The sequence below is a fragment of the Pteropus alecto genome, unplaced genomic scaffold (assembly GCF_000325575.1).
Source record: "Pteropus alecto unplaced genomic scaffold, ASM32557v1 scaffold65, whole genome shotgun sequence".
Classification (NCBI taxonomy): Eukaryota; Metazoa; Chordata; class Mammalia; order Chiroptera; family Pteropodidae; genus Pteropus; species Pteropus alecto.
Genome location: NW_006439191.1, coordinates 9,012,225 through 9,036,364, shown reverse-complemented (window position 1 = coordinate 9,036,364; position 24,140 = coordinate 9,012,225). Strand labels below are relative to the sequence as shown.

General features: G+C 45.0%; 1 protein-coding gene and 1 pseudogene across 5 annotated transcripts in view; one reads left to right on the top strand and one right to left on the bottom strand.

Annotated features, from left to right (window-relative positions):
• TAF1A (TATA-box binding protein associated factor, RNA polymerase I subunit A) overlaps positions 1-18,328 on the top strand; it is a 23,036-nt gene extending 4,708 nt beyond the window's left edge. For 3 of the 5 annotated variants that reach the window (XM_015592778.2, XM_015592777.2, XM_015592776.2), the window contains exons 4-11: positions 1,569-1,682; positions 2,630-2,828; positions 4,686-4,816; positions 5,787-5,945; positions 6,444-6,510; positions 7,340-7,463; positions 8,957-9,111; positions 12,981-13,444. In XM_015592778.2, the coding sequence (XP_015448264.1) occupies positions 1,569-1,682; positions 2,630-2,828; positions 4,686-4,816; positions 5,787-5,945; positions 6,444-6,510; positions 7,340-7,463; positions 8,957-9,111; positions 12,981-13,093 (1,062 nt within the window). In that variant the 3' untranslated portion in view covers positions 13,094-13,444. Of the gene's footprint in view, positions 1-1,568; positions 1,683-2,629; positions 2,829-4,685; positions 4,817-5,786; positions 5,946-6,443; positions 6,511-7,339; positions 7,464-8,157; positions 8,924-8,956; positions 9,112-12,980; positions 13,445-13,794 lie in introns of those variants that run through there. The other 2 variants (XM_015592775.2, XM_025049851.1) reach the window with 2 other exon arrangements.
• Positions 14,202-14,320, bottom strand: LOC112483317 (annotated as a pseudogene).
• Positions 18,329-24,140: the final 5,812 nt, after the last annotated feature.

Genomic DNA, 24,140 nt, shown 5'->3' with positions numbered 1-24,140 from the left:
TCAGCTCCTGGACTCTCCCACTCTTGTTTTCTTGTCCAGCCTCCCTGCCTCCTTGCTCTTGCTCCAGGCCAGATCTCCTCCAGCCCGCTTGCTTTTGCCGTAGCTCTTTCCTTTACTCAGAATGGTCTTTAGATGTCCCCGCGGCTGCCCTCCGTCAAGTCACGTTTTCAACTAGGCCTGTCATAACTATGTAAAATGGCACTGCGTGCCAGCCCCCCTCCAGCGGTCACTCCCGTTCCCCTTTCCCACTGGATTCTTTTCCCGTAATACTTGCCCATTTACTGCGTTTCTTGGTTACTGTCTGTCGCTCTACAGTAGAATGAATTCAGCAAGGGCGGGGTCTAGAACAGTGCCTGGCATATACTGTTAAATTTGTTCAGTAAGAGGCAGCTCATCCACAAATGACATCATGCGAATATCTCAGGTAGCTTTTACTAATACAGCGGCCATCGCATCAGTTAGATATCTAATAGAGCCAAAAAACCCAAAAGAAAAGAATGTAACCTTCATTGAAAATTTAGTTTATGGAATGAAGTTCTCTGCATCTTTAAAACATGAGACAAGTCAGAGGCTCTTTTTCTTCAGAGTTTGTTTTGTAAATAGAGGAATCAGTGGTTTCCAGACAGTTGTTTGGCTCAATCTGAATCGCTTAGGCTTTTGTCAACAATATAGATTCTTGTGCTCGCACTCCAGTTCTTCTGAATCAGAGTCTGACTCTCTAGAATAGTTATTTTAGTGGGTGTCCCAGGTAATTCTTACGTACAGCTAGGTTTAAGAACAAATGTGATAGATAATCTCCAAGTTTTCTTTAAGCTCCAAATACTACACTTTGGTATTCTACGAACGAAATCTCGATGTGAGCTGGAAAGATGAGTGTTATGATCGTACCCAACAACCAGTACGTGTGTTCATAGAAAGAATTGTTTCAAAATCCACTTAAATTTACTTTAAGGTCAATATTATTGAAATACTTTAAATTGGGAAAAGAGAAAATGAGATTCACTCCCATGAAAAAGAACTTCAAGTTCTGTCACCAAAGTGTTGGTGTCTGGGGAGAAAATGTGTTTTACTAAAATTTGTCCATAGCTGGTGAAAATTCTTAAATTGGAGTTCTGAATGTAGATTACACGGTCCGTAGTTGTAGAGTGTGATGAGCTGTCAGGAGGCATTTAGTCCACTGTTCCCATTTTGCAGATAATAAAGCTGAGACCAAGAGCAGCGCAGAAGCCAGTATTAATAGAAGCCAAGTTTTCTGAGTTTAATAATCTTCTATATTAATTAAAAGTTTTATTTTCAATGTGTATCTTAACTGCCTGCCTTCTTTAGACTAACTTAAAAATGGCACTGTTATACTTATCGAGTATTTTGATTGATGGAAAAGATTTTATCACATAAGATATAATATGATTTTACAGGTGAAGTACAGTGAAGTGTTCACAGTAGTGGCATCTAGGAAAAGCAGTCATAAGTTGCTTCTTACTGTTGTAATCAGAAAAAATAGCTATCGTAGGCAGACATTGGTTAAGGCAAGATTTTTACCTTTTTGTTGATAATTTCTGTTTTGACAGATTATTTGGAAGCTCGGAAGTGAAATCCTCTACTATCATCCCAAAAGTGGCGTGGAGACTTTTAATACCTTTGCTGACAGGATGAAAAATATTGGTGTCATGAATTACTTGAAGGTGAGAGAGAATGTAGGCCTTGGGAATTTACGTTTGCGGTGTTTGTTTTTAAAAATCGCTGGTCTCAGTGATGAGGTGGGCAGTCACGTAAAAGGCATGACAGAAGGGTGAGGCGCCTGGATGTAAACGAGGGGGGCCGAGGGGAGGCGGCGCCGTGTCGCCCACCTTGTTCTCTGCCTCCTCTTTGCAGAGCTCTCGCTTCCAAAACTGGGGCCCGAGAGGTGGTGGTCGCGCTCCGTTACGGAGGTGGGCCGAATTCCAGTACCTCTCATTATTAAGTCATTCGAGCTTCCTCGGAATGGGCACTTTTGGAAGAAGATAGAGCTAAACAAATTGGGAATTTGAACTTGTGAAAATGTTTTCCCCCAGCTTTATCGAGCTGTAATTAACGTATACCATTGTCTAAGTGTAACGTGAACGACGTGATGACTCGCTACGCGGCTGCACTGTGAGATAGTGATCACAGTAAGGCGAGTTAACATCCTCCATCACGTAATTACCATTTTGTCGCCGTGATGGTGGGAATGTGAACGCTCCACCCTCATAGCGACTTCGGAGCGTAGGATCCATCGTTAATAACTGTACGTGAGATTCCTGGAACTTACTCTCCGCTTCGACCAGCCTCTCGCTGTCCCCTTCACCCTCAGCCCCCACCATTCGGCTCCGCTTACAGAGCCAGGACCTCTGTCTCCAAAGGCCCCGTTGTTTTCACTACGTCACTCTGTCTTCTGTTTGGAAGCTCGCATGATTCACCTCTCATTTACATAGCGTGGTGTACGTATCCTTCCTCATTGCTAGATGGAAAGTTTTAACGACAGGGACAGTGCTGTTACATCATTCGTGTCCTACCCAGGCCTTAGCGCAGCGTATATCACGTTTACTGAGCTTTTTGGCGAGCGGTTACCCTGCGACCCGTGACAGTGGGCGTTTTCTCGTTATTGTTGCAGATCTCCTTGCAACATGCGTTGTACCTTCTGCATCATGGAATGTTTGACGATGCCAGCAGAAGTCTCAGCCAGGCAGAGACGTGGCGATACGGCGAAAAGTCATCTTCCCAGGAAGTATTAATCAACCTAATTCAGGCCTATAAAGGGCTCTTGCAATATTATACTTGGTCTAAAAAGAAGATGGAATTGTCTAAGCTCGGTGAGTGCGTACGCGTGAGCTTTTTCTTACGGTGTCGGACCGAATCAGAGGGACAGAGGGGCCATGAGGAGTAACCGAACCCCCTACTTCCCAGCCTAGATTTAACCAGGTAGTACGGAGCACTTATGTTTCCACCGATGTGAGATTCTTGATCATTTTTTTATAGTATTTCTGACATATCAAAAAACTTTCCAGACTTAAATGAAATGACCGATGAGTTTATGACCACTTTAGGTTTATTGCTTTTAAAATGGGATATCCAAGGGAGGCTACAGTTTTCTGCAGCAGGCATTACTGCACTTAATAAACACTTCCTGCATGTTTCGAACGGGGTTTAGTTTGTTTTATAACGTTGTTTCTCAGAATGATATGTTTGAAGAATTGCGCAAGATGAAGTTGTTTCATTTCTATACAAAGGTCATAATGGACAGTTTTCTGAATTTACGGAGCATACCAAAGAGTGACCGTGTGCCCCTTCTCTTGCTCTCGGTGGCGATGGTATCCTCTCCCCGCCCCATGTTTGTGGTCTTTAGAGGTATAGAATCTGTGCATTTTCTTTTTCTTGTATGTACGGTTTTTCTCCGTAGCTTCCCTAGAATGAACCCCAGAATTTCTTTTAATTTTCTCATTCTCTATCTACATTTCAGTCCTGGTATTTACCATGTCATATGTGATAAGCAGTGTTTCCTTATTATGCTTATGAGATAAGTAGTTATTTAGTGTCTAGTCACAAATCTCAAAATTCCCCTCTGTCTCCTGTCTTTCATCTCTCCCAAGACACTTCTGAAATGCCGTCTTCATCAAGGTGGGCTTGTGAGATCTTTGTGGGGTCTCCTCACTTAAATGCCCTCTGCCCTTCAAGACTCTTCAGACCCCCATTCTTGTACCGTAAACCTCACAGATTAGCCACACCGTCAGCCGATGTCATTTGGCTCTTCATCTCTTGCTTTTTAATTGTTCTCAGTTTTTTCACATGTATTTTATGTGCTGTCTCCTCGTCTAGACCAGGTTTTTGAGTCACACATCTGTCCTGTTTCTTTTGTGAACTTTGCTGTAATGCCTACTGTAATATTTCTTTTTAAAGAGGCTTACTGATATTAATTGATTAGACAAACTTTAAAGTCAGTATTTACTTTTCTTACGCACAGTCAGGTGATGAAAGCAGTTGGAACCGTGGGCAGATGAATCAGCAACTTTCTGTAGCTGACACTCGTTCTGTAGCCACAAGGGATGAAGATGAGATGACACGTGGGGCTCTTTAGACGATTTTCAACCTCAAAAGTCTATTGAATGAGAAAAACGTTAAGGACTAGTTCTGTGTAACCAAACTCATAAGAACCTTACGTAGAAATGTAAAGCCTAAGAACGTTTGTCTCTGGAACTCCATTTAATATTCTCCGACTGGGGTTGACTGGGTCTCTGAAACCATGGAAAGTAAAACCACGGGCAAGGGGGCTGCTGTAGGAACCTCGGCAGTCATACCGTGACTCCGAATTTGATCTCGGGGATGATGTGTAGTCCTTTTTATGTGTTGCTGGCTTCGGTTTGCATGTATTTTGTTGAGGATTTTTGCAACTGTAGTCATAAGGAATATTGTTCTAGAGTTTTCTCACATTGTCTTTATCTGGTTTTGGTATCAGGATAATATTGAACTCATAAAATGCACTGAGAAGTCTTCCCTCTGTTTTTTTTCGAGGGGAAGACTTTGCAAGAATTAGTATTATCCTTTAAATGTTTGTTAGAATTCACCAGTGAAAACATCAGGCCCTGAGCTTTTCTCGCGACTAGTTATTGGTGACTAACTCAGCAGGAGTCTTTAATACTGAAAGACTTTCAAAAATCTTTGTCTTTGGGCAGACGAGGATGATTATGCGTACAACACAACATCCCAGAATATGCTCAGCCACGGCTGGAAGACATCTGTAAACCTTTGTGCATTGATTCAAATTCCTGGTGTTTGGGACCCTTTTGTGAAGAGTTATGTAGAGGCAAGTAGACGTTTTATAAAGTTTCATTTTGTTATAAGCATAATCTTTAGTAATTAGAAGGAAACGTATTAAAATAGCGGTAAAAAATTGTTAAAAAAAGAATATGATGTCTTTTTTTGGTCTGTAAAATTTTTGTTTATTTTACTAGTATACTGTAAATGTGACTTTGTGTCTGTTTTCACCACTGGATACTATGTCATGGCCAAATATTTAAATAGTAAGTAGTCGTAAACGTCAATTCTGTATTTTTATTGAGCTTACAAGAAAAGCAGAAAGAGCTTTTATGATTCGATGGGATACAGAAGAAAAGGGGACAAAAGTTTGAAATTAGGTCACTATACGTGGGATGGCTTTTAGGAAGTTCACAAAGACGTCCCATTATCTCAGAGTCACTGTGTAAGGACAGAGGGCCGGGCACCGGGCACTAGGAATAAATATGTAGTCAGAATAATTTGGTTTTTGAACATTTCATGCTAAAGTGGTATTTGTGTTATCAGAAAATAATCTCAAACCATGTGCCAGAGGATCTGGAAATTCTCGCATAAGGATGGGAATGAAATGGAAGGAATTATAGTTCCCACGCAGGTGGAATTCCCGTGCAGGCCTTTTGTGGCCTGAGTTACGTAGGGCACAGAGGTCAGCTGCTCCGTGTGGCCTTTTAGTTGGTGTGCTCTGCTTACAGCACCTTCTTTTGGGAAAAGTTCCTATGTGCTGAAGTCGCTGCATTTTTCAGTAATAAGATATGATAAGAGAAACCTCAGTCCTTTGTTGTAAGTGACATTCTGTGCTCCAGAGAGGGTGTATCAGCTGGCGAAAGCAGAAACTGACATTGTTGTTGTCCCCTATGCAGTAAGTACTGTTTTTCAGCTTAACGATTTTTCGTGCCCATCAGGAAAGTTCAGTTGCGCCTTGTCTTTCGCATAGCTGCCTCACAGAACTGAGCTAAGAGATGGTGACTTCTTTTCTGTAGATGCTGGAATTCTATGGCGATCAAGATGGAGCCCGAGAGGTGCTCACCAATTATGCCTACGATGAAAAGTTCCCATCGAATCCGAACGCACATGTCTACCTGTACGACTTTCTAAAGAGAGAGAAGGCGCCGAGAGAGAAGCTGATAAGCGTGCTTAAGGTACAGCGTTTTTACTTGAATGTTTGAACAGGGTTGGGGATCTGCGCTAAAGCATTCTTAGGTCAGCGCTTTCCAGCTTTCACATGACAGCACAGTGTCCGCGTGGTGTACCGAGGGGAACGGGAGGCTGCAGGCTCCAGGCAGAACCCCCACCACTACCAGCCCCACAGCCCCTGCCCCCGGGAGACGAGGGGAGAGGGTCAGTAACCCTTTGCCATCCTGGTCGGAGAGTTTTGCATCGCTATTTTAAAAAAAATCACCTTTTAATTTACATATAATAAAACCTGTGTTTTAAGTGTACACTCAGATGCATTCTAGCAGATATGTACATCCACGTAACCACTGTGATAACAACTGGATAAGAGCAAAGAGTCTTTTAAATCCTCGATTCGTTTACTGAGGGAATATTTGACTGTAAGGACTTTCATTAAAAGGAAGCTGAGATTTGAGAAATGCCTTTCAAATATGTAAAAATTGCAAAATTATTATTTCTTCCAGATTCTGTATCAGATTGTACCGTCTCATAAACTGATGTTAGAATTCCACAGGTTACTGAGAAAATCAGGTATGTCGTGTTTGTGTTATATATCTCTGTGCAGGCAAGCTGTAGACGGGGGTTCAGTAAACCTCGGCCTGTGGCCAGATCCATCACTCACCTGTTTTCGTGAATCAAGTTCTCCTGGAGCCCAGCCACATCTGTTCACATACCTGCTGTCTGTGGCTGCTTTGGCTCCACACCAGCAGAGATGCACAGTGAGAGCGGCCACATGGCTCACAAAGCTTAAATATATACTGTCTGGCCCTCTACAGAAAAAGTTAGCTGCTCCTGCTTTAGAGCGTTAGGCAGTATCAGCAGAAGAGAGATGGCTTTAATTTACACAGTGCACCTCATTCTGTCGCCACTGCCTCTCGGCTCGGTACCTGCGTAGGAAGAAATCAGCTGAATGAAGTCCACTGGGTACTGGGACCACCTCGGTGCCTCTCCTAACAGAGGAGAACATATGTAAAATACCCAAGTGGGGCAGGTACTTTAAATAATGTTCTCGGTAATGTACAGTCGGCCCTTGAACACGTGGGTCCACTTACACGCGGGTGTTTTTCAGTAAATAAACGTATTTTCTCTTCCTTGCGATTTTCTTAACGTTTTCTTTTCTCTAGGTTACTTTATTGTAAGAATGCTGTTTCATACATATAACAGAGAAAATATGTTAATTGGCTGTTTATGCTATTGGCATGGCTGTTAGTACAGTTTTTGGGGAGTCATGAACTGTTTTAAGCGGTTGGCCAAACGGGGAGGCTTAACGATGCGGTCCTCCGTTTCCAGCGGAGTGTGTCGCTTCAGCTCTGTGCGCTTCAGCCCCTCATGTCAACCCCGATCCTTGTCATCGTTGCAGGACGGGAAGAGCACCGCAGACTGGGGCTGGAGGTGCTGTTTGCTGTCTTAGATTTTGCGGGATGCACGAAAAACGTAACCGCTTGGAAATATTTGGCAAAATATCTCAGAGAGACCTTAATGGGGTAAGTAAGTGACCTGTAGTATTCATTACTGGATCCGCATACAGAATATTTTCCAATAATCTAGCTGACATCTGTCAGTTAAATAAACTTTGCTTATGTTTTTGGGTTTCTCGAACTGGGTCTTCTGCTGTTTTTTTGCGAGTACATCAGAAGCCAGGAAGTACAGTCCCAAGTATAACATACAAAACTTCCATCAAGGTTTCTCATGCCAGCAAAATAAGTATCACGCCACAGAATAAGTACCACGTCACAGCATAAGTACCACACCATAGAATGAGCACCACCGCGCTGTCCGGGAAAACGTATGCTTCCTGACTGGAGATTAGGTCTAGAGGGACCGGCCCTCTTAGGCTCGTGGAAAGCTCGTCGTGATTGGTGTGTCATCAGCTTCTAAGATCACATGGGAAGCGGGTTTCTTCCCAGCTGTTTTTTAATAATTTTCATGGGCTTGTAGGGCCCCATAAGATCATTGTAGGTTATTCATTCAACAAATATTAAGTCCGTTGCAAGCTTGGTATCTAAAATGATACATCTGCTCATAATATTATAAGTGCCACATTTTTAGAAAAAGAAAAGGAGCGGCCCTTGCCATTTTCATTTTGTGTGAGAGGAGGGATCTTACAAAATTAGATTTCAGTTATTGTGTCCATTTTAGTTGGTGAGGAAGTTCATTGTCAGTGGGAACCTATTTCAGGCGTCGATCTGGCTTGACCTTGGAGGTGGAACAGCGCTGGTCATCAGATGTTTTTGGCGTGACATGTTGGTGTGCGCCCCGTGAACCACTTTGCGAATCTGAAGCACTGCGTCATCCCTGCTGACCGTAGTTCTCGGAGACAGAGCAATGTGCTATTGTTTTTTGGGCCTCTTGCACTTCTGCCACAGGTGCAACGAGGCCCTGAATATGAACTTGCTCACTTAAATTACTGATGAACACTTAGCATCGTCTGCGAGCAGTGTAAAATCTGTGTGCTTATATATTTGTGTAATAATAGCACCTGATTTTGGATGTAATTCTTCGTAGCATATTATTCAAGGGAACATTTTAAAGTGACTTTTAAGTGAAAATAAAAATAGCTAATGTTTATTGAATGTGTACTGTGTACCAAGCAGCACGCACAGAGCTTTGTATGCGACTGCACTGCTGTCCCCTGGCCCAGTGTCACCCTGATGCCAGTACTGTGGGGTGGGCACCGTTAATGTCCTCAAGGAAGCTGAGGCTCAGAGGGCTGAGCAGCTCGCCCAGGATCTGGGGTTCGAATCCGGATTTGCACTTCAGAGTCTGTGCCGTCAGCCACTGTGCCGAGCTGGCCGTTCTGTTCAGAGAAGCCGAGCATCACGCTTTCGTGCCTGTGCTCTGCGTGGCCGCACTCAGAAGCTGGTCTGGGAACGCTTCTGTCGTCCCCTCTGTCATCTTTCCACAGACGCTGCGTAGGTCCCAATTCGGACAGCAGAGACCGGTCCATCGCTCACCTGTTCTGACATTTGTTTTTCAGGCGTCACGTGGCCTGGGTTCGGGAGGGGTGGGACTCCAGGAGAAGCTGGTGGCCGAGCTTTCACTTCAGCTACTTCTGGGCCAAGAGCGATTGGAAGGAGGATAAAGCTTTGGCTTCTGAGAAAGCTGTGGTAGCTGGAATCCTGCTGGGAAAAGGTACATGTTTTTGTTTCCTTTTTACCTAGACATGGCTTTTAGACAATTTCGAAATTACAAAGTACGACCATTCATTCACCTGGTAGCATGCCCAGTGCAGTACCTAAGGGTACTAGGTGACTCCTGGGTTGGGGCCAGGTGACCTGCTAGTGAGGAAGGCCACACATTAGTGACGGATTCCACGCCGACCGTGGTTGGTTTTCATGCTCTGACTTGAGTGTCTTTCAGGGTCCTTATGACTGTGTTCACAACAACGACCACTTGGCCGTGCTGTGTAGAGAGTTTACTGAGATCGTCGTCGTCATTAGGAATAGAGAAATATTCTTTACCGACCTCAATGTTTTATACTAGCTCTTCGTTATATGTACTTATCTGTTCGTATAAGTATGAAGCTTTTCCTCCCCTTAAGAAAAAGTGTACCTGCTAGTAATTTCATTTAAAAATCCTCTTATGAGAGAGAACATAATCTTCGTGGAGTATTTTGGCCGTTAAAACTCTGACCTGCTCTGTACCACTGAAGTATGAACAGGTAGCCCGTCCTCAAACGGGACCGCCACACACGTGCTCAGAGCTGAAGAACGGAACTCCACAGTCACCACGAGTCAGCGGTTCGTCGCGAGAGCGCTTAGTCGCCTAAAGAGATTCTGCGGGTCAGTGTTAGATGAGATTTATATTATTTTGGAATTAGTATTCTCAGTGAATGTTTCAAGTGGTTACTAAGGTTACCGAAATGCTGGCATTGTAGGAGGAAAGGGATTACTAAAGCGGAAGCGATTCAGAAATCTCTCTGATATACTGATGACAGGGAACAGAAATGGGATTTGGACTGTGGTTTGCTATGAGTCTAGAGTCTAGAGTGTATTTCTTTATGAGTATAGAGTATCTAGCACCCATATTGAAAGGGGTTTGTGTTTGAGCAGGGTCCGAAGACCTGGGTTGATTTTCCGGTTCTGTCACATAGCTTTTCATGTCACTGTGGTCAAGCAGTTAACCTCTGGGAGCCTTCTCTGTGAAATAGGCCGGCGACACCGCTCCGTGATGGCTGCAGGATTGCTGTAAGCATCAGGCGAATAGCACATCGAAATGCTTTATAAATTCTCAAGCATTCCGTGAACATCAGGCATGATGATGCCTGAAAATGGGGCGCCTCTCCTTTTTTCAAGGTGTTTACGTGGGGTTGAGTCAGTCTGTTCAAGCGTTGAGCTGTGTTTTGTTCTTTCTTGTTCTGGTTAGCCTCATGACATCATAGGATTCAAATTCTAGTCGTGGTCTGTCTCTCCTTCGTGCTTGGAGTGGGGTAGATGTGTTTAGAGACACAAATTATTATATTGATACCACAGATACCACTGCTTCCCAGCTACTAAAATATTAGCAATTCTGACATACTGTTTTCAAGGATAATAAAATGGTTACTGTAGATACAACATATATGCTAGCAATTTCCCGGAGAAGGTGGTTGGTTATATACAGGCCAAAACTATAATGAAATTAATTTTAGTTATATGCAAGTTGAGACTATGATGAAATTAATTTGCAATTTATGATCTCGTTCATTTAGCAGATAGAAAAAAATCTCATAATATCCAGTTTATATTTTTCTTATAGAAATTTGAATTATATCTCTGAAATGTTTAACAAGTGATCTTCTTAGCATTGTAAGACTCTGAAAAACAGGTAGAACTTCTTTTTTTAATTAAATTTAGCGAGGCGACTTCATTGCTGAGTGTTAGGTGTGCGATTCTCATTACTAACATTGCTGAGTGTTAGGTGTGCGATTCTTTCACACACCGTCTGTGTGTGCATGGTGTGCTCACCACCCAAGGTCTGGGCTCCTTCCGTCACCATGTACTTGACCCCCTTATCCTCCTCATCCTTCCCCCACCCCCTCCCCCTCTAGTAACCACCACACTGTTGTCTGTGCCTGTGAGTTTGTTTTGTTAGTTCGTTTGTACCCAGAAGAGGCATCGCTGGCTGGGTCATATGGTGGTTCTAGTCTTAATTTTTTAGGCTCCTCCATACTGTTCCCGGAGAGGCTGCCCCCGTTTATGTGTTCACCAGCAGTGGATGAGGGCTCCTTTTCCTCCACATCCTCTCCAACACTGTTATTTCTCATCTTATCTTTAGTAGCCATCCTAACGCAACTGAGGCGGTGCCTCATTGTGGTTTGGATTTGCATTTCCCTTCTAGTTAGTGATGTTGAGTATCTTTTTCTGTGTCTGTTGGCCATCTGTATGTCTTCTTGGGAGAGGTGTTCTTTCAGGTCCTCTAAAGACTCCACCAGCACTGTTAGAAACAGTAAATAAAGTTGCAGGATGTAAAAATCAATGTACAAAAATCTGTTACATTCCTATATTTTAACAGCGAAATATCAGAAAAAGAAATGATGCAACAGTCCCATTTGCAATTGTAACAAAAAGGCTAAAATACTTAGGAATAAACTTAACAAAGGAAGTGAAGGACCTGTACACTGAAAAATACGAGACGTTGTTGGAAGAAATTAAAGAAGACACAAAGAAGTGGAAAGATATTCTGTGTTTGTGTGTTGGAAGAGTTAACATAGCTAAAATGGCCATAATACCTGAAGCAATATACAGATTTAATGCAGTCCCCACAACAAATCGTCACGTATGTATGGAACCACGAAAGACCCCAAATAACCGAAGCGATCCTGAGAAAAAAGAACAAAGTCAGAGGTATCACACTTCGTGACTTCAGATTATCCTACAAAGCGACAATAATCAAAATAGTACGAGAATGGCAGAAAAATAGACACAGAGACCAGTGGAACAGAATTGAGAGCCCAGAAATAAATACACAACATACGCACACACACGCACGCGCACGCACACACACATGTATATATATATATGCAACTGATTTTTGACAAAGGAGCCTAAAACATACCGTGGAGAAAAGAAAGCCTCTTCAATAAATGGTGCTGGGAAAATCAGAAAGCCACATGCAAAAGCATGAAACTAGACTGCTCTCTGACACTATACATAAAAATAAACTCAAACTGGATTAATGACTTGAATATAAGATCTGAAACACAATGCACAGAAGAGACATAGGCACTAGACTTATAGACCTTGTTCTCAGAGGCGTTTTTGTGAACTTGACCCCAAAAGCAAGGGAAGTAACAGCAAAAATAAATGAATGGAACTACATCAGACCAAGAAGCTGCACAACAAAAGAAACTCAAAACAAAAAGGCAACTAACCAAATGGGAGAAGATATTTACAAACTATACCTCTGATGAGGGGCTAATATCCAAAACATATAAAGACCTCAGCAATAACAACAACAAAACAAACAGCCCGATTAGAAAGTGGGCAGAAGATCTGCACCTCTGGTGAACACTAGGCCTCTTTGACAGAGCTACGTGATCACCGATCAGCAGCCGCTTGTTAGGCTGCCAGAGTGACTTTCCGATCTCTTCTGACGAAGGATTTGTTTATTCCCATCTTTTACATCAGGGTTTTCTCTGTAGAAGCTTGTTACAGATGCCTCTGGCTGCTTTCCAAGCTAATATTGAGCAGGAAAGCTCTGGTAATTTGCTTTTAGAAAAAGCTCATTTAATGTATGGATGTATGCAATACGCATGTCAACTAGGGCTTGGGAGGCAGGGTCAAAAACAAGCTGTGGCATATGCTTTAATTATGGTCGGTTAGAAACATCTTTGTAGGAAGAAATACATTTCGTTAGTGATGGCTCTCAGAATGTGCTTAGGACATACTGGTATAGATAAATATTCTATTCCCATAATCATTAGTATGCCAGAGTTGAAGCAAAATTTTTAAAATGTGGAAATATACTTGAAGAATTTGTTAAGTATTAAAACTTTTTCTTTATTTCGCTTTGTTTTTTAGGTTGTAGATACTTTCGGTATATTTCAAAACAGGATCATCAAGTTTTCAGGAAGAAAATTAAGCGGATGAAGAAATTAGTAAAAAAATGCAGTATTGTAAATCCTGGACTCTGATATTGATGTGAGTTTTTTCAAATCAGTAGCTACAGTGTAGTAGGTCATTAGATAGTTAAGGAATGTGTTTATTTATTTGGTGTTTCAAGTTTCATGGCTACAGAAATGTTATTTTTATATTATATTTTCTTGTGCTATGAGTTGCAGTTAGAGAAACTGTCTCACTGCCTTTGCTTTTTGTTAATAAATATTTTTCCTTTTTGTACCATAAAATATATTTATTAAAGAATAATCTTCAAAAAATGTATATTTGTTTAACCAGAGAATAGAGCTCTTAACAGCAGTTATTGCTCTTTGCAGATAATTTGCCTCTGACTGCCGTGTAATAAAACTTAACTGTGGCACTGTTAAGCGAATCTGTATTCTTTGAGGGTCTAAGTGATCCGTGTTAGATTTACACCACGAAAAATAAGTCGGTGATGAGTTCTCTTGAGCAACTTTGGAAACAGAATTTAGAAGAGGACTCCTCTGTCTCTTTTAGTGTTAAGACATGGCAGTTTGGGGCTGAGTGACCTTCTGGTCGAGAGGTACCTTTGATTCTAGAGGAGTAATTTGGGTCACTGAGGTAAAGGGGGCTGACCGTTTTCAGCTGGCATCGGCCTGACTTCACAGCGCTGTCGGCTGGTTGGTTTGCCTGACACAGCAGCGGTCTTAGGCATGCTTTAGAAGTCCTGTGTCCTCTCCTTTGTCTTGGAAACCAGGCGCAGCAGCGGACAGCTGGACAGTGGAGGAGACCCTGCCCGTGAGGTTGTGCCCAGGGTCGTATAGTAAGTCCAGTGGGAAAGCTTGGCTCACAGCCCAAGGATAACATCCCTGAAGTGAGAGCCGAGCTTTGTAACGTTGTGAAAACTGGTAGAGTAAGCGTTTCTTCGAGAGCGTAGGCCGAGATCGTCAGGGCATCTGCTCCCTGCACCCTTTAGTCAGAAGTAACAGGATTTCCGCATTCTCATGACCTCTGGCAACAGAATGTAGGGGAGGAGAAAGTGAAATGAGTAACTGTGGTTCCTGGTTCCCATACAAAACCGTTTCCTCGACTTTTTATGTCACATGTTCCTAGCTAGCTGTGCAATGAGAGCAGTGTAAGTCAACAACTGTTTTAATTTTTTAACGCCTGCAGCACCTGCTCTTCCTAGGCGGTCTCCCATCCAAGTACTAACCAGGCCCGACCCTGCTTAGCTTCCGAGAGCAGACGCTCTCAGCCATGTTCAGGGTGGCGTGGCCGGAGACAGTAACTGAGATTTTTTAGGACCACGCTAAAGTTCAAGCCAGTTTGATGAATGATTTCTAAAGTTTCATGAATGATCGAGCCCTCTGGGCTTCACATTCCGTCATATCGCCACCGCCTTCCTGTGCATGATCCATATCTTACCGGAAAAGGAAATCAGGTCCTCAGAGATTAAGGACCTTGCCCAAGGTCACAGCTGGTCGGTGGTGGCACCTGGGCCCAGCCCCGGTCCGCGTGGCCGCAAACCCTGCGCTCTGTACCGTTCGTACTGCTCCCCCGGTCGGTGTGAGTCAGCGTAACGTGCAAAGCGCTGAGCTGGGAAGCAGCTCTTTATTTTTTATTTTAATTTTTTTCCTTTTTATTTGTCGTTGACATACAGCATTATATCAGTTTCAGGTGTACAACGTAGTGCTTAGACATTTCTCTACCTTAGGGCGTGATGCCCCCGGTAAGCCTGGAACCCGTCTGACAGCGTGCGTGGTTATCATTCTATTATTGATTGTGTTCCCCTGTGCCCTGCTTTACATTCCCACGACACTTTTATATAACTGGTAATTTTTACTGTTAATCCCTTCATCTTTTTTACTCCCCACCCCCCCTAACATCTGGCAACCATTCATTGGTTCTCTGTGAGTTCGTTTCTGTTTTGTTCATTTATTTTGTTTTTTAGATCCCACGTGTAAGTGAAACCATATGGGATTTTTCTTTCTGTGCCTGACTTGTTTTGCTCAGCGTAATACCCTGAGCAAAACAATTTGTCGCTGGATGGACACTTAGGCTGCTTCTGTATCTCGGCTATTGTAAATAATGCTGCAGTGAGCACAGGGCCGCATATAACTTCAAATTCGTGTTTTGGATTTCTTCAGAGAAGCGCCCAGAAGCGGAATGGCTGGGTCCTGTGGTGCTTTTGTTTTTAATGTTTCCGTGGCACCAACGGTGCATAAGGGCTGTCTTTTCTCCATGTCCTCGCCAGTGCTCGTCCTTTGTTGATGTATTGACGACAGCCATTCTGACAGGTCTGAGGTGGTATCTCATTGTGGTTTTAAGTTGCATTTCCTGATGATTACTGAAATTGAGCTGCTTTTCATGTATCTCTTGGCCATCTGTATGTTCTCTTTGGAGAAATGTCTATTTAGGTCCTCTAACCATTTTTAAATCTGATCGATCATGTTTTGGGGGTTAGGTTGTATGAGTTCCTTATATAGTTTGAGTGTTAACCCCTTATGGGACGTGTCATTGTCGAATGTCTGCTCCCGTTCAGTGGATTGTCTTGTTGTGGGTCACAGCTTCCTTCTCGATGCAAAACCTTTTTATTTCGATGTCGTCCCATTTGTTTGTTTTTTTTCTTTTGTTTCCCTTGTCTGAGGGAACATAACCAAAAAAATGTTTCTGACAGAGATGCATGTGTTCTCTTCTACGAGTCTTATGGTTGCAGATCCAACATGTAAGTCTTTATTCCGTTGTGGGTTTTTTTTCGTCCGTGGTCTAAGAAAGCCGTCTAGTTTCTTTTTTCTTTTTTTTTTAACTTGTCTGTCCAGTTATCCTAGCACCATCGATGGCAGAGACTGTCTTCACCCCATTGTATTTTCATGCCTCTTTCGTCATGGATTAAGTGACCGCATAGGCACGGCTTTATTTGTGGGCCCTCTGTTCTCTTCCATTGGTCTGTGTGTCTTTTTGTCATGCCAGTGCCATGCTGTTTTGATCACTGTATCCTTGTAGTATAGTTTGATATCAGGTAGTATTATACTTCCTTTGTTCTCTTAAATTAAGGCAAAACCAGACCATTCTTTAAGGAAGGGGTCAGTGCCCTTTGGATTTACTTACTTATCCATCTTTACAGCACAGGGGCTTTTTCTGCTAGATCAAATTAGAATATTTATGTTTTAAATATCTTAAAAGGGATATAACAAACCCTTGATGGATGTGGTCTACTTGTCATCTGACTTAACATCTTCTGAATAAGTTCATTTTAAAAAAACTAGCCTATTTGAGACTTTTCCTCCATCCAAGATTTATGCTCCCCCAAAAAACAATCAGCCACCAAGAGTCCACTCTTAGTGCTACGAAGAACCTTCCCGACGTTGTCTTTGTGGATGTGGGTGTAGCCGTTTAAGCTCAGTGAATAGAGGCAGATTGTGAATTTCTCTGTCCCCTCAGCCCCACAGTGATAGTCGTTTATTTATAACTCCCATCATGCGTGTGCCAAGAATCGAAATAATCTTATCTAAACATGCTCTTCAGTTGGCTGGCCGCATCTGACAGATTTTTTAAATGAAGAAAAACAAGTAAAGTGACGACTGTTGCTTCCTTCCTCCCTCCCTCCCTCTCCCTCTCTCCCTCCCTCCTCCCTTCCTTCCTTATTTCCTTCCTTCATTTGGATATATCATGATATAATTCAAAACACCTAAATTTTTTATTGCCATATTTTTATTTCACCTAAAGCATGACCCTAATCTTTCACGGAACCTGTCTGTGTCTTAACTCACTTGTTGGTACTTTCGTAACACAGTACACACCTTGCTCACATAGTAGGGTGGTTGTGAAGGTCAAGGAGATGACATGTGAGAATAATCTGTAAATTGTAACGTGTAATACAGACGAGAAGAGTTATAAATACTTCCCTGATCTCACACACACGTGTTCACTTTCAACAGTGAGTGAAGGCAGATGGTCTGTGAGGGCAGATGAACTGCGAGAGAAATGAGTAAACTGTGGGAAGCTACTTACTGAGCTAGAACATTTTGCATTTTTTCTGTTTTTTTCCGTGACCTGATTCGAGGATAAACACTAGACTCTTAACCTCTCCACATCATCTTTAAAAGGCATTTGCCATATGAGACTGCGTGCGTGTGTGTGCGTGCGTGTGCATGCGTGTGTGTGTGTGTAACTGCTATGGGTCGAATTGTGTGTCCCCAAACACATTGGAGTTCCAACCTCCAGCACCTCAGAATGTGACCTTATTTGGGACGGGGTCTTCACAGAGGTTAAGCGAGGTCACTAGGGTGGGCCCTGGTTCAACGTGACTGACGTCTTTATAAGAAATGGAGGTTTAGACGCAGACGTGCCCGCGGGAGAACACCACGTGCGCACAGTCGGAAACCAGCCTGATGCGTAGACGAGGCAAGGAATGCAAAACGCTGCCAGGAAAGCCCGAAAGTCTGGGGTGGGGCTGGCACAGATCCGCCCTGGTGGCCCTCCGAGGACCTCACCCCGCCGACACCTCGATCTCACATTCCAGCCTCCGGAACTCAGACAAGAAGTTTCTGTGGCTTCAGCTGCCTAGTTTGTGCTGCTTTGTTCTAGCCGCCCTAGCAAACTAATGCAGTAGTTTTTTAAAAGAATAATCATGTTTGCTTCAGAAGTGGATGCTAACGTGATCTCAGTCTCGTCCCAGCTGGTAGCTGCAGACTTGTCTCCTGAGCTCGCCTACCCGGGCTCAGGGCAAACTCGTTTTCTGTTCTCCCCCACTTGTTCCTTGTCTAAATGTCCTGTTCGGCCATCCTGAAGATGTTCCTACCGCCCCGCAGCCTGGTGCCGTCTGTCTCTCCTTCGAATCCCCAATGCCAGTTCCTTATTGTCATTTTAATATAATCTGCCTTGTATTATTTGGAAACATAGTATTATAATATTTGGACAGTTATTTTAAACTTTCTTCAAAGAGCATAAACTCCTTGAAAACGTTTATTTTATGTATGTTTTCTGCTAAACCTTTCTCTTCCAGCACAATACTTTGCACACGATAACATGTACCTACTGAACTGACACTGATTATTGTTGAATTAATTATTGCATAAGTATTACATAATCACATGTATTATGTAATTCAAATATGTAGTCTCATCTGAAATGTTACATATTTTAATAATCAGAAACTCATGCTGTCACTATGTCTGAGGAAACTTGCTGTGTGATCTTTTCCTGCTAATTTCATAATCGCTCTTTGCCCCAAACAATAAGATCCGATTCGTACTTACTTGTCCTGAGTAGATAAAAAGATTTATGTTTTATTATGGCCCAGTTTTTCTTTGTTCGCTCGTTTAATGCTGTCCTATAATTCTGTCAACAGACTCATTTAGAATAACTTTCCAAACAGTAGGTGTCTGGACTCAGTGTTTTGCATGGCAAAAAGAAAACCGAGACATACATGTCAATAAAAGATCCGAAAGCACCCCCAGATCCTAGTAGGATGAGAGAATGCCCTCGTTTTTATGGGTACAGTTACCCCCGTTTCTGAGAAGGCCTTGGGGCCGTGAATTCACTGGCTGACTTGAGTCCAAGTGTTTTCTGGTCCCGCCCAAGGCTTCTAGGGCGATGACATCATCTGACCTCTGAGCGAACAGCCCGTGGAAACGGCACAGTCACCAGTGAATCACGGATGCTCTATTGTGTTTTCAAAAGCAGCATTCAGCTAGGTGGGAAGTCGACGGGTCCAGATGGGAAAGCAGAGCCGGGCTGGCAGTCATCCTGACTGCTCCCTCCTCCCGTTTCTCTGTTACAAAAATGTAGTTGGATTCTTGGGGGCGGCTAGTTCTCACTCTCCTGTGGGAGACCCAAGCTTCACGTTCGAGGGTTCCCTGATTCTAGGCAGAAAAATATGCTGCGGGGTGGAAAGACGGATTCCTACAACACAAGGTTTTACTTCCATCTAGTCGACTTCTAGCTCTGCAGGAAGATAGGGAAGTCAGGGGACGGGAGGAACGGGCATCTGCCTGGGCGGCGCCGCGTCCCGGGCCTTGCCAGGGCTGATCTGCGCGCATAGCAAGTTCATCGCGTCTTTCGCTGAAGACGAAGCAGGTAACAGATGTGCAGGCTCGTCTCGTTTCTGCTTTCGGGAGCTGCGATCATCCCGGACACTGCGAACTGCCTGTTTATCATCATCACCGCTGTTATTTAAACAGCAATGAGCACCTCCGTGTCACTATTGTGTGGTCCCCCTTTTACAGCGTCCTGGGTACCGTTCTAAGCACCTTACGTTTTTCGTCTGTAGTGATCACAACGCTCCCTGATGTGATGGTTATGCTCGCGTCGACCGTGCCAACCTGCCCCCTCCTGGTTGAGCGGCACAGTCTCCGCACAGGCCAGATCCAGGTGTCGGCACCTGTCTCTACAGTCCTGTGACCAGAACAGGTGTGCGCCCCCCTTCCTCCGCCCCTCCCCCGCTCCGATTCTACCTGCAATGACAGGACCGTGGACAGGGGTAGTGTGTCGCCCGGGAGGGGCACCTGTGAGGAGCAGCCAGTGGCTGGGCTGGGCTCTTTCCGGACCCTGTCAAGTGTGGGGTGACTGCTGTGAGTGAGCGAGGGAGAAGCCGTCCCATGAGCTTAGGGAAAAGGGCAGACAGCCAGGTAGGAGGCTGCCTGCTATGCAAAGCAGGCATGTATTGAGAGCAGCAGCAAAGCAAGGCACGTGTGCATACATATGAGTGGGAGGAAGGGGGGGATGCACTCTCAGCTCTAACGAATTCTTCAAAATTCTGTAACCAGAAAATAGGTTTGTTGATTTTAGCTTTACACAGTTATGTTTCTGAAAGATAACATTTTATCTGGCGCTGGATGTAGCCCTGCTTGGAGGCAAGGAAGAGAATAAAAGAGCTCCTCGGGGTCCCTTGCAGACCTGGGGTTCTCTGTCAGCGTAGACCAGAGCCTTGAAAGTTTTCTGCGTATCCGGTTTCTTTCCTCTCTGAGCCGTGAAGCAGCTGTGCGGACCTTTACTTGAAGAAGTCCAGGCAGCCCCCGGCCCCGTTCTCAGCTAGCTGACGACTAGACTGAGATGAAGATTGTAGAGGAACAGAGGATATTGGAAAAGTCAAGTATTCTTACTGGAGAGAAGTCTGTGAGATCCAGATTAAGTGCAAACACACAAAAGGGGAGAGAAACCACAGGCTGGCAGGACGATGTTCAGTGGAAAGTGGCAGATGTGAGAGTCACAGACCGGGCGGAGCCTCTCCCTGGAGGGAGTCCCCCAAGGCTGAACCCTCGAGGGGCTGGACACCCCCAGAGGCTGGAGCCCCCAGAGGTGGCCTTGCCCAGGGACCCCGAGGGGCTGGACACCCCCAGAGGCTGGAGCCCCCAGAGGTGGCCTTGCCCAGGGACCCCAAGGGGCTGGACACCCCCAGAGGCTGGAGCCCCCAGAGGTGGCCTTGCCCAGGGACCCCAAGGGGTTGGACACCCCCAGAGGCTGGAGCCCCCAAAAGCGGCCTGTCCAGGGACCCCGAGGGGCTGGACATCCCCAGAGGCTGGAGCCCCCAGAGGCGGCCTGCCCAGGGACCCCCCGGCTTGGGCGGGGTGGTTTCCTGTGCCTGAACCCCTCCTGGCAGGGGAAGCAGGCTGTCTCTGAATACCAGCCAGCGCATCTGGCGGAGGAAGCCACGTGTCCTTGGCTGAGTTTTATGGCGTGGACTTGGCAAGGTGTCCCCACGCCAGACTTTGGTCGAGGGCAGCCCTAAAGCCAGGGCGGCTGTCTCCAAGGCAGGTTATTTTCCTCCACAGAGTCTTTCCTGCTTTTGCACAGCGACACTGGCTTCCCGCACGTGTCACAGTCTTTCTCACTCACAGACGTATTTGGATCTGAGTATCATGCCATTATTTTATCCTCAGTCACTGGCTTTAGATAAGTTTTTTTTAACTGCACCAGAGTTCTCTGCCTCTGCTGTGGCTGTGGTTTATTTCTCGAGGGCTTCTGCCTGAGGGCTGGAATAAATAAGTGGCCTCAGTGAGTGGCGGGTGTGGGGCTGCCCGTCACTGGGTTCTCATGGTTTGCATTTCTGAATGTCAGTCACTGCAGCACATTCTCCAGAGGGCTAGTTAAAGTAATAATGCTTGTAATGATGTCACCGCGTGCGTTGGAGCGAGGCCGAGCAGGTGGCAGTGGGCAATGGCTGGAAAGTTCGATCTCTGCTCCGAATAGCAGGCATGCGGCCAGTCACCAAGGCCCCTTTTATTGCAGAAGATGTGCCCGGGGACAGCAGTTCGAGACTTAGTACACTAGTCGGCAGAGAGGCTGGCATTACTTGACGGGCTTCGATGTTCGGGAAGCTGGGGATGGTAGTGGGGGCGGGTGGAGGGAACTGACCCAGGGCCAGCATGGCTGTCCCCCCCACAGGGACCTTGCTCTCTGAATGGAGGCTCCTTGCCCGCTTCTGTGGGGACACCAGGTCCCACGTGGCAGTGCCCCAGGCTGTCGTGGGCTCCAGTCCGTAACCTGCCAGAGCAACGCTGCACATCTGTTTGGTGTTGCGAGTGCCCACGGCCCAAGGCGATAAATCAGCACTTGCTCAGACAGACACACACCGCTGGACCTCTTGATGTTTGGCTGTGGGAGACCTGTGCCCCTCTCCCGCGTTTGCCTCATGCCTCATCTCAGGTCTAAAAGGAAGCCCGCGGTGACAGGTTTCCAAGGAAACCCCTCTGAAATGGTCACCTCCTTTGCAGGGTCACTGCTGTACCTCCAGCGCGTACTACTTTGCCCCGGCAGGTAACTACATTCTGAGTACCTATTATGTGCCAATTTTATCTGCATTATCTGAAGTTGCTATAAATATGAAGATGAGGAAAGCGAGACTTTGTGAGGCAAGCGATTTGCCCTAGACCGCAGCAGTGAGGGACCACCGGGGTCAGCTGGGCTTGAACCTGTGTCCCTCTCACGCTCCTGTGCAGCTGCCTCCCTGGAGGGTGGCCAGCGAGGGTTCGTGGCTTTTCAGCAGGTATTTTAGGAATAAAAGAGCTAAGAGCTAAGGTAATCTCTGTCTTCATGAAGTTCTCTGAACCCTGCAAAGCATCCGGGAAGTAGTTCGATTTATGGAGAACGAAAGCATAAAATACCACGGTCGTTAGGGACGTTTAGAGGTCGTGGGATGGGACCCCTGCTTTAGATAGTGTCAGACAGATTTTTTAGATTTCCAGAGACACAGATTCTATTTTCTTCTTTAGCAATCTCCGTTTGTAGGGGAACCTAACCTAACTTAATCTAAACACATCCAGCCTCTGATTCGTTTTTTTTTTTTTTTCTTTTTGAAAGCTGCAAATCACTGGTCCTCATTTTCTAAAGATCTTTTTTAGATCATCTTTCAGCCTTCTTCCTTTGCCCTTTCTCGGTTTGCTTTTCCCCTTACCTTCACCTGTCTTTGTAGCTCACGAACAATTTCCAAGACAGAAATAAATGTCAGGATGTGACCGACCCCGATAGTTTACACTTTTACCTTGTCAGACGAAGACATTGACATAAAGGTGGAAGGGTCATTTTGTTGAAAGGTGGTTGAAAATCCTGACTCAGTTCAGGGATTTTCCTCATACAGTCTCGCTTTAGAGATGTGGCAAAAATAGGGTCTATTCTCGAAGTGTTTTGAGGCCTGGGAGAAAGGTGCTCAGAATTCCCATATCAAAATAAAGAGCCTCATCTACCAGGTTCAAGGTGTTTTGAGCATAGGTTTTGAATAGGTGGGTAAAGGGTCTAGAGAAGGTCCCTGAACGGGTACCCCTGAGACGTTGGGGGAGCTGAGGGGGTATTTCCTTTCTTGCCAAGTGGCTTTATTTTCCGAGAGGTGCCTGACCATGTCCATGAGCTTTCATGAATGGCTGGGACCACGAGAACATTGCTTAGTTGTAGCAAAGCCAAAACGCATTCAGCTTCCTGAGAACCCAGGCTGTTGGAAAATTCAGGAAATTGAAAACTGCACATGCCCATTCTTGCTCTTTTTGGAAACCAACTAGAAGAGGGGGGATGAGGAGGAAGGTGGGGGGCTGGAATGCTTCAAAAGCACTTTTTCCCCTTAACTCTGTTACTTGATGACACAGTAACCCACTCAGAGAAAATAGTCTTGGTATTGAGGTATTTGAGGATCTGAAATGGTTTTGAAAGAAAATATTCGTTGGCAGTGAAGTGCTGACCCTTAGGTTATAATTATGGGTATTTTTCTTGCTTCAGAGGGGCCTATTTCCTGAGGGCACTCTGAACACTCCACACTATTCCTAGCAGCAGATACCCTGACCGCAGACAGGCAAATGAACCAAAAGAAGTATGAGTGTGTTTTTCCAGAGCTAAAATCTTGCAAGCCAAGATAGCAAGTCTTAACGGTGGCGTCACTCCCAAAGCTAACTCAGTTTAAGAAATGCTTTCTCTTGTTCTTCGTGGAGCTTAGATCACGTTGGGGAGATATTTAATTTCATCTCAAGCAATGCCACGCTAACTGCCTGTCACACACATTGCTGGCTTTGGGAGACCCAGAGATGAAAGAGACTCTGCCTAGCACAGTTCACTTGGTGTAAGCACGGGTTAAGAATTAACCTGAACGCAAGGTCACAGGACTCTGTCTTCCTAAACCTGCCCCATCCAACAGAAATGTGAGAGCTGCGAATGGGAGCCACATATGTAATTTAAAAATACTTAGTAGCCACCTTAAAAAGTGTGTAAAGTTAATGTGATTATATATTTTATTTAATCCAATGTATCTACAGTATTGTCATTTCGCCGTGTAATCAGTTAAAAATTACTAACGGGCTAGTTTACACTTTTCCGGAACTGAATTTTCTGAATCGACGTGTTCTCTTCCTGCACGTCGCAGTCTGCAGTCCGGATGAGCCACATTTCGGGCGCTCGGAGGCCGTGGCTGCTTCCCAGGGATTCCTTTGGCGAGCGCGAGCTCTGTGACCTGGGCAGGGGCCGTGGGGACGTTGATCGCGCTTTCAGAAAAGGCTCCTGACGCGGCGGGAGAGAACCGAGGGCCGAGGACGGCCGCAAGCTCCGGCCTCCCCAGCGGCCCGGGCGCTTTATTTTCGGGAGCCACCGCCCCCAGCTCCGATCCCAGGACACAGCCGCGGAGGC